Here is a 14,876-nt window from a genome sequence, read left to right on the forward strand (position 1 = left end):
CAAAATGTGCAGTGATTGCCTTCCGTCTAAGGTTTATTCAATTCAAGTATTTACACCACTCCTATTTCACTAGATACCGGCTGTATAGGGCAGGAATGATCGATTCACCTGGTACCCAAGATGCGATGGCAAGGAGGGTACACTATTGCATACTGTTTGGATCTGTGATTCACTGGGTCGGTTTTGGAGGGGGGTTCTTTACTGTCTATCTGAAGTGCTCGGTTGGGTTATACCGCATTCGCCTAGGCTTGTTCGCCTTCATATTACGGATGAAATTGGGGGCAACATCTATAAAAGACATTTACTGTTCTTGGGTATCACCTTGGCGAAGAGGGATATTGCGAAGGTATGGAAGGATCTGTTCCCACCCAAAGTGAGTGTCTGGAGGGCGGGTCTTGACTGGTGTATGGGGCAGGAACAACCCATTTTTAAAGCGAGGGGGTGCCCTCAGAAGTAGTTTAAAATATGGAAACGTTGGGCAGACTATAGGGGTCTTGTATTGGAACCACCCTGCCGGAATCGAAAATGTATAGTGTTGCAGCGCAGTTTGGATGTACAGTTGGATATGATGTTGATGTAAGGGCTGTTGGGACATGACCGGGATATTGATTTGCAGTATGCAACACAGTGTTTGTGTGTTTAGGGCTGTGGTTCTTGGGCCCAAATGTTTTACTTTTTTCTTGTTTCATAGCACGTGTGTAATAGTCACCTGCTCAATATTCAATATCTGGATACTGGTATACTGTAACAATTTTGTAATGTCTGCAATTAATACATCTGTTGACTCAATAAAGAGAGTTTTGGAAAAAAAAAAGACAGCTGTGTTGTTTGGTAGGCTGCGTCCTAAAGAACCCCAAGCTCCGATCACCATAGACCAGTACGCAGGCAAGACCTGGGGAGAGAGAAAATGGGCAGAGGCATGGCAGTAGGAGAGAAGACCTAAGTGGCTGGAGGACAAGAGGGAAAGCATCAGAAAATCGTCTAACAAGAAAAGCCAGCGAGCAAACCTTGAGAAGTACAGGTAGTGAAAAAGATCAAAAAGGGTGAGCAAAGACAAGAGAGGAAAACATACACACAAAAGTTGATAATGTCGGTGACAGGAGGAACCTCAGGCACGGCCCAGACAGAGAACCCTTAGAGCTCCCAAGTACAGTAGCATCTCAGTGCTAATAGACTTGAAATGGCTCTCCGGAGAGTGGTCCAATAGCCATTCCCCAAAAGACACCTCAGAAGAAGGGGGGGGGGGGGGTTGAGCCCGCAAGGACACTTTGAAAATAAAGAGGCAATTCAGCAATATATTTGAGAACCCAAGGGTATACCAAATTTAGGGTAAACAAAGGCACTTCAGGAATAGTCTAACGAAAAGTCTCAGAAGCTCGTGGAAAAACCTGTGAGGTCTTAAGGTCCTCTCTGGTAAGACTTTGAGTAAGGCCATAGAGTGCATCTCATGAATGCTTCAGTGACAGGTCCAAAGGAGTAGCCTGAAAAAATACACTGTAGAGTTCTGGGTCAGCACCACGTTAAAAGCACATGAAGACACCTTGAAAGAAGCCCAGTGAACAAGGATATGGCAAATCTACCTGTGAATGACCGTGAAAGAAGCTTGATGAGAAGCACACAATGGGAATATGGGTCAGGGATCCATAAAGAAAGAGGAGCCACCCTATGCCCCTTTAACCCCACCATTTAGAAAGTTCCTAGTAAGTCAGCACCTGCGTGAAATCAGCATGGGCAAAAAGAGTGAATTACGCAACTCTAAAACAAAAGATGGAGCAAGTGAATGCTAGGTAAAAAGACCTCAACATCAAACAGCATAGTGAAAATGGAATGAGGAAGCCTATGGTGCACATGGCAGGTAGGGCCTAAGAACAGGGGAGCCAGGAATTTGCTCTGGCAAGTACTTTTGTATTTTTTTGTAGGACATTAGTGTCAGTGGCAGAGGCCTCTATAAAAAAAGTAATGCTTTAGCACTCGTGCATAACCATGTTCCAGAGTACGAAATGACCTCTCTCTAAGCATGTTTCCATTGGAAGCCTGATGAAACGCTTGCCTTCATATACCCTCTTTTATATAAATATATATATATATTTTTTTAATCGGTTTTTGCCAAAGATATCTTCACAAGACGAAAGTAGGTTCACCATCTATGTGGTGACAAAGTGGGTGGAATGGAGAAGAGCAGAAGATAAAACAAGTTTCTGGCCTTGTAGAACAAGTTACTTACCTTCGGTAACGATGTATCTGTAAGAAACATTAGTTAGTTAGATTCCTCACCTTAGAATATCCCCAGGCGTCAGACTGGATCCGGAAGATTTTGTCAGCAATACCCCTTGCGCGTCTCTAGGCGTCGTCTGCGGCTCCGCGTCCGTCGTCGGCGTCGTGATGACGTCGGAGTACTTAGACGCCGCCCTCGCGCGCTGACGTCAGTTCTTGTACATAGCTTTCCGCGCCAGGAACGCAGAGCCATGCAAAGACCGACACTGGTGCCAAAAATAAAATCTAGGGGCCTGAAAAGGATAATCTTAACCCTAGATGTCGCAGAACGGGGAGGATGGGTGGGTCGGTGAGGAATCTAACTAACTAATGTTTCTTACAGATACATCGTTAAGTAACTTGTTCATCTGAAAGAAACACATTAGTTAGATTCCTCACCTTAGAATAGATACCCAAGCAATACCATCCCTGGTGGTGGGTCTGCGAACCAAGATCACACCAGAAAGTCCTGGAGGACAGAACGGCCAAAGAAGCCATCCCTCCGGACTTGGCTGTCAAGGCAATAATGCCTGGCAAACGTGTGTAGCGAAGCCCACGTTGCCGCCTGACAGATGTCCTGCAAAGGGACACCCCGTCCCAAAGCAGTAGTAGCCGCTGTGGCCCGAGTAGAATGGGCGCGCAGCCCAACAGGAGGGTCCTTTTTTGCCAAGGAATAACAAATTTTGATGCACAAAACGACCCACCGAGAGATGGTCCGTTTGTGCACGGCTTTCCCCTTCTTAGCACCCACGTATCCAACAAAAAGTTGGTCGTCCACCCGGAACTGCTTTGTGCGGTCCAGATAAAAGGAGAGCGCACGTTTTGGGTCCAGACGGTGGAGCCTCTCTTCCTCTTTGGAAGGATGCGGAGGCGGAAAGAAGGTGGGCAAGGTGACAGACTGCCCAAGATGAAAGGGGGTCACCACTTTCGGAAGAAAGGAGGGACGAGGCCGAAGGACAACCTTGTCCGGATGAACAGAGAGAAAAGGAGGCTTTGATGATAAAGCCTGGAGCTCACTCACCCGTCTAGCCGAGGTGATGGCTACCAGAAAAGCAGTCTTAAGCGTCAGCAGACGAAGAGGACAATTATGAAGAGGTTCAAAGGGAGCGCACATTAGAAATGTGAGAACAAGATTCAAGTCCCACTGAGGCATTACAAAAGGGACAGGAGGGAACGTGTGAGTAATGCCTTTTAGAAAGCGTGTAACTACAGGGGACTTGAAAAGAGAAGGCTGATCAGGAAGCCGCAAGAAGGCAGAGATGGCAGCAAGATAACCTTTCAGGGTGCCCAGGGTAGAGCCCTGCCGGGCCAAAGAAAGAAGAAACAGTAGAACCTCAGAAAGAGGGGCGGAAAGGGGATCCACAGCCTTTGCTGTGCACCATGCCACAAATTTGTTCCACCGGCAGGCGTATACCGTCTTTGTGGAGGGACGCCTGGCTGCCAGAATGATATCACAGACTTCAGGAGGCAAGTCAAATGGCATCAACTGCCGCCGCTCAATCTCCACGCATGGAGGTGGAGGCTGGACAGGTTCGGGTGGAGGACCGTCCCCTGCTGCTGCGACAGAAGATCCTCCCGAAGGGGCAGACGTATCGGAGGATCGGTCAACATACTGAGTAGCTCGGGATACCAGTACCTTCGTGCCCAATCCGGAGCCACCAAGATGACTTGGGCCCGGTCGTGCCTGATCTTCTTCAGCACTCTGGGCAGAAGTGGTGTAGGCGGAAAGGCATACAACAGACCGCAACTCCACTCGTGACGAAAAGCGTCGCCGAGCGAGTGCCGCCTTGGAAATTCCAACGCGCAGAACTGCTGACATTGCGCGTTCTCTTCGGTGGCGAATAGATCTAACCAAGGCTCTCCCCACTGCTGAAAGAGACCTTGCGCCACTTCGGAGTTCAGACGCCATTCGTGATCCATCATGCACCGGCGGCTGAGTTCGTCTGCTCTGGCGTTCAGAGAGCCCGCCAGATGTTGAACCACCAGGGTGATGCCCTGGTGTTCCAGCCATGTCCAGAGGCGCAGAGCCTCCTGACAAAGGGTCCACGACCCCACCCCGCCCTGTTTGTTGCAATACCACATGGCGGTGGTGTTGTCCGTGAACACCTGCACGACCTTTCCCCTGAAAGGGGAAGGAAGGCTTTCAGTGCAAGTCGGATCGCTCTCAACTCCAACAGGTTGATGTGGAGACGAGACTCCGCCGGAGACCAGAGGCCTCTGATCTCCGCCTCTCCCATATGGCCACCCCATCCCAGGAGGGACGCATCCGTCACTACGACATGCTCCGGTTGGGGAAGGGAGAGGCTCTTGCCCTTGACTCAATCGCGGTCCGTGAGCCACCACTGCAACTGCTGTGCAGTGCCCTCCGAGATCAAGACATGGTCGGACAGGTTGCCGTGATGCTGGGCCCACTGAAACTTCAGGTCCCACTGCAGAGCCCGCATGCGCCGCCTGACGTGATGCACTAGTAGGATGCAGGAGGCCATCAGCCCCAGAAGCCGCAACACTAGCCTGACCGAAACCCAGGATAGAGGCCGAAAGATGGGAATCAGGGCCTGAATATTCCGGACCCGCTGTTCCGGCGGATAGACCCGGAACTGCGCCGAATCGAGAACCGCTCCGATGAAGAGGAGCTTCTGAGAGGGACTCAGGTGGGACTTCGGCACGTTGAGGGAAAATCCCAGCAAATGCAGGAGATCCGCCGAAGTCTGGATGTGGGAGACGACTGTCTGGGGCGAGCCCGCCTTCAACAACCAGTCGTCGAGATAGGGGAAGACTGGAACCCCTGATCTGCGCAGATGAGCTGCGACCACCGCCATCACTTTCGTGAACACCCGAGGGGCACTGGTGAGGCCGAAGGGGAGCACGGTAAACTGAAAGTGCTCTTGGCCCACCGTGAACCGCAGGTAACGCCGGTGGGCCGGCAGGACGGGAATGTGGAAATATGCATCCTGCAAGTCCAACGCTACCATCCAGTCTCCAGGGTCTAGGGTAGCTAGAACCTGAGCCAAAGTTAACATCTTGAACCTTTCCTTCCGGAGGAAGGCATTGACGTTCCGGAGGTCCAAGATAGGGCGTAGGCCCCCTTTGCTCTTCTTGGGAACCAGAAAGTAGTGGGAATAACAACCACGACCTACTTCTGGGCTCGGAACGCGCTCGACGGCCCCCTTGGCCAAAAGGGCCGAAACTTCCTCGTGGAGAAGATTCAAATGATCCCCCGAGATACGGTGGTGCTGCGGTGGCATGGCTGGAGGGGTCGTCTCGAAGGGGAGGGAGTAGCCCCTTCGGACGATTTGCAGCACCCACCTGTCCGATGTGATGGACCGCCAGTGGAGCAGGTGATGGCGAACTCTGCCGCCCACTGGCGTGGAATGGGCCTGAAAGCTCGGACTAGGAAGGCTTTGAGGCGGATGCTGCCGGGGTGGATGTGGGCTGACCGCGTCGTCCTTCAGAACCGCCTCGGCGGAAACCACGTCCGCGCGCAGGTTGGTTCTGCGGCTGGTGGCTAGGCGTACGTGAGGAGGCACCCCTTCCTTGGTCACGAAAGGGGCGAAAGGCGGAAGTTTGCGACCGCGGGGCCGAGAGGCCCAAGGACTTGGCCGTAGCCCGGGAGTCCTTAAAGCGATTCAGCGCACTGTCCGCTTTCTCGCCGAAAAGGCGAGTGCCACCAAAGGGCATGTCCATGAGGGTGCTCTGGACATCGCCCGAAAAGGACGTGGACCGCAGCCAGGCGTGACGTCTAAGCGCCACTGAGGTAGAAATCGCCCTACCCAGCGAGTCCGTAGTGTCAAGCCCACATCGGATAGCATGTCGCGCTGCATCCCTCCCATCGGCCAGAGCCTGGGTAAGTCGTGTCTGGACCTCCTCCGGACACAGGGGCAGCACGTCCTCCACCGTATCCCACAGAGAGTGGGAATAACGGGCCAAGAGACAGGCGGTGTTCAAAGACCGCAGGCCCAAACTAAGGGAGGAGAATAGCTTTTTGCCGAACTGTTCCAGTCTCTTGGAATCCCGGTCGGGAAGGAGGATTGGGAGGTAGAGGCCTGGATAACCAGGCTCTCGGGGGTAGGGTGTTGGGACAGAAAACTGTGGTCGCCCGGAGCAGGGCGGTGGCGCCTGGCGACGTTCCAGTCCACAGGAGGAACTGTGGAGGGCTTGGACCAGGTGCCCTGCAGAACGTCAGTGAGGGCCTCATTGAATGGCAGCAGAGGCTCAGTGGAGCTTGCTGCAGACTGAAGCACCTCAGTGAGGACGTTAGTCCTCACAGCCACGGCAGGTAGCTCGAGCCCAAGGGCTGCGGCCGCCTTGCGCAGCACCACAGAGAAAGCAGCACCCTCCTCCGAAGCCACAGTCGGAGGAGAGATGAATCCAGTGTCTGGACAGGTATCCAGACCACTGGCCTCCCCCAGTTCATCTGCCCAGTCCTGTGACAGTTGAGCCTGAACGGCCATAGGATCCTCGGATCCCTCCCATTCGCCTCCATCATCCGATTCCTGGTATGCAGGAGGAAGGATCGGAGCCGGGCGATAGACAAAATGTGTCTCCAGCGACGCCGTAACAGCGCCGGGCCCGGAGTGGGGCTGAACTGGGGCTCGACGCCGGGCGGAGTCGGCGTCGGAGGTGGTACCGGTGTCGACGCCGGCGGAGGAGGCGTGACGAGGTCGACCGGCGTTGGCGGGGACTCGGGAACGGGTCCCTCGGGCACTTGCGGCGCCGGGACCGGAGCCGCCGGCAGGCAAGGTTGCCCAGTCGGGTCCGCGGGGCCCGAAGGCACGCCAGCGGGCGTCGACGGCGGAGCCAGGTTCCTCATGGCCGAGAGGAAGGCACTGACTTCCGCCGGCGTCGCGTCAGTCCCAGGGACCGGCGGGTATGGGGACTTGCGCGGCGCCTGTGGCGCCGCTGGAGCCGCGGGGGTGGAACCACCCTGACCCTCGGCCGAGTCGCACGACCGGCGAGGGGAGTCCGAAGAGCGGTGTCGCCTCTTGGACTTCTTGGAGTGCTTCGACTTACCCGAAGACTTGGAGCCAGACGATCGATGAGGACGTTGGCTGCGGCTCTGCGACCGATCCTTGGACCTCCTCCTGGACCGCGATCGAGAAGGGCGCGGAGCCGAGTGGCGAAGCTCGAGAAGCTTACGGGACCGCTCCCGTCTAGCCTTCGAGGTCAGGGCCTTGCAGTCCGAACACGACGCTGCGTCGTGGTCGAGGCCCAAGCAGTAAAGGCACCGGCGGTGATGGTCCGTAACCGACATCAAGCGGTTGCAGTCAGCACAGGCTTTAAAACCAGGCATCCTACCGGCACCGGAGTCGAGACAAGATCAAAAAGGATCGAAAAAAGTTAGTCAAAAAGTGACTAACGGGGTAGCTCTCCCGGATCTGCGCTTACTGGCGCGGAAGAAAGAAGAACTGACGTCAGCGCGCGAGGGCGGCGTCCAAGTACTCCGACGACGTCATTCCGGCGCACGACGCTGATGACGGACGCGGAGCCGCAGACGACGCCTAGCGACGCGCAAGGGGTATTGCTGATGAAAAATCTTCCGGATCCAGTCTGACGCCTGGGGATATTCTAAGGTGAGGAATCTAACTAACGTGTTTCTTTCAAATGCACTCGGGCATCTTCTAGAATCGGTATTGTTTGTAGGTCGAGTCTGGGCAGCGCATGTGCTGCTCTGAGAGGCATGCTGTATTTAGGTATGGACTTGATGCTCCGCCCACTCTCCGCTCATCTTTTCAATTGGCTCCTGCCCTTTCTAAATGGTTGTTTCCGATTCGTTAATAGGCTTGTTAGTCCCGCCTTAGTAACGTCTTGTCTGCATTTGTAACCTCCCACGAGGACTCGACTTTTTACTTGTGTTGTAATTCTGTTTTAGCTACAGTCTGTAAGCACTATTTTCTTTAATGTCTTTAATCTAGCTGCTTTTGCAGGCACGACAGGCTCTCCCTAACCCACCCTGTTTTCATGACAGCGCATCTTCTGATAATGAACGCTGCGCTTTATCTTTCAAAAACGCACCCTGCAGAGCACGGCACTTCTGCACGCGCTAGGCTTCTTAACAAATGCTTTTTATTTTTTAAAGCGCTTAGACTTTAATGGCGGCCGCACCTTTCCTCAGACGATCCATGTCTAAAAGAAAGGGGCGTAGCCAACATTATACTGAAAGCGCGGAATGGGGTGCTTTTACAAAAAAACACACCTTTGTCAACTTGACAATTTATTTTCTGTAAAAGCGCCCCATACTGCGCTTTCACTTTATTGGCAGCCTACACCTTTCTTTAGACGTGGATCGTCTAAAGAAAGGGGCGTGGCTGCCATTAAAGTGAAAGCGCAGCATAGAGCAATTTTACAAACAAGTATTTACAATGCAATAGGTCTTGCATTTGTAAGAGTTTAGGCTATTACCATTGTAAATGACAATTCCTTTTAATTGTTTTAAAAACCAGAACCTAAATAAAAGGCATTGTCATTTAAAATGCCAATAACTCAAATTTGCGTAAATGCAAGACCTATTGCATTAAAAATGCTTGTTTTGCTATGTTATTAGAAGAAGGGGACATGGGCAAGAGAGGACACAGTTATGTTGCTCTTCATAGAATTCCTCTGGAGCTCCAAATGCTTCAAAGCTGGAGTAGCAATACCACACGGATAGTAAACGGCAACCTACCTCTACAAATTAACGGTGGGCTCCGCAGAAGTCCTAGGCTGTTTTATTGAGTACATAACTGTGTAAAAGGTCAATGCTAAAACCGTTATGCAGAGCAAGGTAGGACAACTGTAGGTAAAAGGTTGTGTAGCCACCTAGGCCTAGATTGGGGTACACTGGGGAACATAACAGTTCAGAGGATGATTTTTTATATGAACCCTATAGGAAGAATTCAAGAAATTAGGGCTCCCCCTCACTGATCATAAGCTAAGGACTGATCAGGAGAGCTCACTTGCATTTCTGTGGCACAAAGTACTACAGTAAACTTGGAAAAACAATGTCTATTACTGCCCGGGAACTAACTCGGTCATCCTAACAACTGCCTTGGTGCACCTCATTACTGTAGTTAATATGTATACAGCTCACTCACTCCCAATAGGCATCATGGCGCTAGAGAAACCGATCCTACTAATTGCCAAGAAATAAAAATGGAACTATTAAGAGTAAAAAAAGTTAAAATCTGCAGCTGACTGTTTGATTTAAGAAAAAGCGCATGGTAAACAAAACTACAATTTTCAAACTATGCAAAAAAGGCAAGTCATCACACAGAGCTAATTTCTTTTTCAAGTTGGTGATGCAGTTTAATAATTTCCCAAACTAATTAAAAAACATGGTACAAAAAACTCACCAACTTTCAGCAGGAAAGTGAACAAAAACACTAAATTTAACTGAAAACGCACCAGACATCGCTGGAAGCCAAGTCCCACATGTAATTCTCATACAAGATGCTTTATTGGATTCCTTTGTCCACTTCTCACACCTGCATTTCCTGGTGTTTGCAGGCATGACAGGCACCCCCACCCCCCACTTCCTGGATTCTTACACGAAACAAAAACCCACTGCTTCATGGACACGTCCGACACCAAATCAGCGAATTTTCCCATCAGACATCCCTTAAATGCCAGGTGTGCTGAACGTGTTATCACCGATGAACAGAGCAAAGTTCAACTCACATAAAAAGCAGTCAAAGTACAACTTTTTACCCAATTCAATCCGTAATCCACCAGAGTGAGAGCTAGAAAGTCGGGCACTCGGCTGCTTCAGGCCGAGGTGAATCACAAACCTTCCACACTTTTCGGTTATACAATTCTTATCAACAGAGTTAAAGCCAGCTGCGTCGTGCTGTGTTAAAAAATAAAAAAATTAAATAAAAATAATCAGCCCCACCCTCTTCGTGTGGGTCGGCGGGAGCTGAGCCCCTGCTCAGTAGTGTCAATCTCAATGCGCACTTAGGTCGAAGCGGTGACAGGATACTTATCAGTCATGTATGCAACTCCTGTTGGAACAACTCATCTGCAGCTAGCAGTGCACCACTGAAACCGAAGGAGGACTGCAGTAGAAAAGCAAATGAAGGTGGCGTAGCTTACAAACATTCCTCCTGCTCAAAACGAGACCCATGTCACGCTGGCTTTAATGGTGGTGGGGCATCCATAATTATCTTTTAAGCGTAGCTTCCTCACGATTGGAAGTTCACACACAATTGTCACTGAAGAGCCACCTCCCCTGCAATGCAGGAAAGGTGAGAATTCCTTTACATTATATATACTTATATATTATAGTTATATCTCTTTAAAAAAAAAAAATCAGTTTTTCTAACCTTGTGGAAGAAAACTAGCATGATCGCTTTTGAAAAAATACAAAATATTCCAGTTCATTTTTTTTTGCAGGAGGCGTGGCTTGCAACTTGATTTCAGCCCCGCCAGGCCCTTCCACCCAACGGGCCCTCTCAAGGGCTGTGTCTTATCTCTGACCGTCCATTGCGGCCATGGCTTTTTGCTGGCTGCCCCCTTGCTGTGCTACTGGGGGCCACATAGGTTGCTGGTGATGCAGGTGGTGGTGATGATGGTGCAGACTATGCCCTGTTGGTGAGGAGGGTGGGATCCATGTGGGCTGCTGACTTGGTGGTGAGGAGGCCCAGAAGGGACTAAAGCTGCCTGGTGGAGAACATGCCATAGAGGCGATTGGACTGTTGCCGCCCTGCAGGCTTTCCGAGGTCCGTAGCTTGGAAAACATGGCCAAGGCATCTGGGAAGTTGGGCGGCGTAGCTGGTGTGTTGCTGGGGGTACACATCTAGGGAGAGAAGACAAACACAGGTTAGCAAAAACCATCCCTCTATGATGATAAACCTTAAACCACGTCCTCGCATTGAGACTGGCCATGGAGAAGAGTGGATACAATGGCTGCAGTAAGGAGCTGGCAAATTGAATCTGGAATAAGAGCGGTGTGACAGGAGACAGGGCAGTTTCATTAAGTAATCAGCAAAGGTGGTATAGGAGTGTGCCCAATCCCAGGTGTTACATGCCAAAGGCAACGAGCCACAACCTCCCTGCTTGCAGACAAAAAGCTGTCTAGCAAGTTTATCAACCACATACTTGCATGTCTCATTTCATTTGTATTAAACTTTCTAATTTCCCCTCAGATATCCACAGCCTGCCAGCACAGACATCCTACTGAAGGATTAGTTTATGAATGCAGAGGTGTGTTATAATGCAGACAGCTAGGTTAAGGTATACTTAATACACCGGACTGGGAACTATTCTCCATTCCCCAGAAGTGCTTGAAAAGGCAGTGATTATGCAGGCCATAGTTCAAACTAGTTCAAGACAATGTGCTGTCAAGCTCGGCCCTATTTTTCATTCTTTTGCTTGGAAACAATGACAGGATTCAGCTATCAAAACCCACAGGTCGAATCGATCAGGGACTTCGAAGGGAGTTTCAGCACTTTTCCAATTCAGCATCTGTCTGGCACTGCATATCGAAAGTGTTCTTCACAGGTTCCCCTCAACTCGTACCACCCCCTAAGAGCTACTGATAGACTCATAACCTGGAAGACGGTTTGGGTACTGAGGCTGAATAAAAAAAAGAAAAACAGGGTTCAGAGCACAATAAAGAAAGATAGATAAAAGGAAAAATAAAAGCCAATAGTAAAGTAAGTGAAGGCAGAAAAAGAGAAAGTAAAAATGGCTGGCGGACAAACCAGAAGGAAAAAGAATAAAAAAATAAAGGAAAGAAAAGCAAGAAAAAAAACAGAAGGGGGGAAGGAGAAAAAACATTAAATAAATGGCGAAAAAAAGTAATGGCACTAAAGAGTAAGAAAATGAGGAAAGAAATAAGCTAAGGAAAAAAGAAAAAAGGGGTTCAGAAAACAAAAAAAATGAAGAAATAATACCGAGGGAGAAAAGAACAAGAATGATGGACTAAATAGCCATGACAGAGTGAAAGGAAAAGAGAATGGAGTATGAACAGGATAAAGCTGGTGGCAGTGTTAAAGCAGAACCAGAGAAAAACGTGTGTCATCTGCAAAATGGTGAAAAGGTAGGTGAGGGTGGATCAAGACAAAAAGGTATCGGTATGAAGGTGCAAAGGAAGGTAAATGGTTAAGTATTTAAAGAAAGAAGGTCAGAATGGAGAATTAACCTAAAAAAAATGGCTGGAGTAATAGGGTGTGACTGAAAGGAAATCTATTTTGTGTTTTTCAGTTGCACAGAGTGGGTTTAAAACCCATGTATGCATAAGATCTAGCAGCTGACTGTCTTTCCAGCAGATCAGTATGGTGTTGGCAAATGGCTCCATTTACGATTTAGCCAAATTCGGAGTGGAGGGACATGAAAACCCTTATTGATAAATGTAGTAAAGGTCCAAGAAGAGTTTAGTGGGAAAGGTAGTTTATTGGAGTAAGCAGGTACATCCTTACTTGACAAGCTCTCTCTCTAACTGAATGTCTCACACAACAATCTAGAACAGTGATAAGCATCTAGTAACAGTAACTATGGTAATGTCAAGGTGATGACCAAGATACCACATCTCCCTCTTTTACAGAAACAACATAGCATAAGTTAAGATTGGTTACAAAGTATCAACCCAAAGTTAAAATAATACATAGTATTGTACTTAGTAATTTTTAAACAAATAAGATAAGTATAGATCTTAATAGGAATAATAGGTTTATGAGCAACAGGTTTTATGAGCAGCCCATTTCCCTTCTTTCATTATGCATAATATAGTTTTGGTACTTCAGCGGCATTATAATTGCTCTACCAGTTCGTGTTGTTCTTCTAACACCACTTGAAGTTCCAGCTCCATCGTTGGAGGATGCACTTTGGGATTGAATCATAGTACTTTTCATATCACGGACATTAAGACCAGAAACCTCATCCAACAACCAATTCATCCCAGAACTGATTCTTATAGGATCGTAAATTTTTCTTGGAATAAATTTTGAAAGTCTATTGTAATGCCAAATTTTTCCATCGCTTAACTTGGCAGATTTAGAATACGTAGTGATTACTTGTAAAGGTGTGGAAAATTTGCTTTGACCGTTTCTTACCTGGTGGGCAATTTAACTTTAACCCAATCACCAACATTTAGTGAACAATTAGAAGTGTTATGAGTTGTCAAAATTAATCTTGTATGTATCATGCATCTTCCTTAGATTGGCTCTGACCAATGCAGGTGACCATTTTCCATAAGTTTTCATGTTACACCATGCAACATTATCTTTACAAAACGGTTCTCTACCGCGTAATATTCTAAAAGGATTATATCCTGTACCAGTTGGAGTGATTCTATAGGCCCAAACTGTGCTAAAAACTTCTTTTTTCCAACATGTACCTGCTTTCAACAAGGCTTGTACACTTCCCATAATGACTGTTGAATCTTTCTACAATGCCATTACCTGCAGGGTTGTATACTGGAGTTTTCTTCTCACAAATTCCGTTCCTTTCCAAAAAGTTTTTGAACTTGTCAGAAGAAAATTGTGAACCATTGTCGCTACGCATCATTTTTGGAATTCCTTCACGTAGAAATATGTTTTCCAAAAATGTAATAGTATGTTTAGAGTCACATGTCTCATTAATTTCAACTTCTGGCCATTTCGAATAGTCATCAATAACTACTAAGATATACTTATGGCAACCATCATTCTCATCGATAGGACCCAACCAATCAATGCTTAGATTTTCCCATGGCCCATTGGGAAGTGATTTGGTGCCCAGGGTGGGTCTTAATACGCATAGTGTCTTATCTGAGTTTTGACATATGGAGCAATCTCTTACAAATCTCTCAGAGTCTCGATCGATACTTGGCCACCAATAAGATAATTTCAATTTACTTTTTAGCTTAGAAATGCGGAGATGACCTTCGTGATTCAGTTCTAAAATTCTTGATCTCAAATTTAAGGGTACTATAATTCTATCCCGTCTGCAAATATAACCAGAATCATCAATAGACAGTTCACTTTGTATTTCCCAAAGTGCTCTTAAATCGCCTTGATTATTATTTTTGACAGGCCAACCCTTGGTTATGAAATGTGCAGTTTTTTTTTTTAATTTCATCTCGCGAATATTCGGTGTCCCATTCTACTTTAGAGATGGCAATAGTTTCATCATACACTGCTGCTACATTGAATTCATCCCAATCATTTTGTTCAAAGCTTTCATATGGTAATGGTGATCTGCTCAAGTAGTCTGCCACTTGGTTCCTTTTACCTGGTAAATATTCTACACCATAATTAAAATCAAGAAGTTTCAAACTCATTTTGGCTATTCTGGGTGTGGCCTTGAAGATGCCTTCAGAGGTTAGTACTTTAAGCAAGGATTTGTGATCTGTGCGAAGTACAAAACTGGAACCCCATACAAATTGTCTACATTTTTCCATTGCCCATATTGTAGCTAACATTTCTTTTTCTATGACGGAGTATTTTCCTCAGATGGTGAAAGGGAACGAGAAGCAAATGAGATAGTTATTTCTTCACCATTGTTATCAATTTGAGATAGTACTGCTCCAAGCCCTTTTCCGCTAGCGTCAGTTGTGATTATAGTGGTCGCCAAGGTATCAAAGGCTTGGAGAGGTAAGGCAGAGTACAGGTCATTTTTTATTTTAATGAAGTCATTTTCTAATTCACTATTCCAAACAAATTCATGCT

General features: G+C 47.9%; 1 protein-coding gene across 2 annotated transcripts in view; it reads right to left on the reverse strand.

The window, feature by feature from the left end:
* Positions 1-9,508: 9,508 nt before the first annotated feature.
* Positions 9,509-14,876, reverse strand: part of UBALD2 (UBA like domain containing 2) — a 65,359-nt gene continuing 59,991 nt past the window's right edge. Inside the window, exon 3 of one of the 2 annotated variants that reach the window (XM_085616932.1) lies at positions 9,509-11,023. In XM_085616932.1, coding sequence (XP_085473058.1) covers positions 10,694-11,023 — 330 coding nt within the window. In that variant the 3' untranslated portion in view covers positions 9,509-10,693. The remainder of the gene's footprint in view (positions 11,024-14,876) is intronic. The other variant, XM_085616933.1, reaches the window with a different exon arrangement.

The sequence above is a fragment of the Triturus cristatus genome, chromosome 7 (genome assembly GCF_964204655.1).
Source record: "Triturus cristatus chromosome 7, aTriCri1.1, whole genome shotgun sequence".
NCBI classification, from domain to species: domain Eukaryota; kingdom Metazoa; phylum Chordata; class Amphibia; order Caudata; family Salamandridae; genus Triturus; species Triturus cristatus.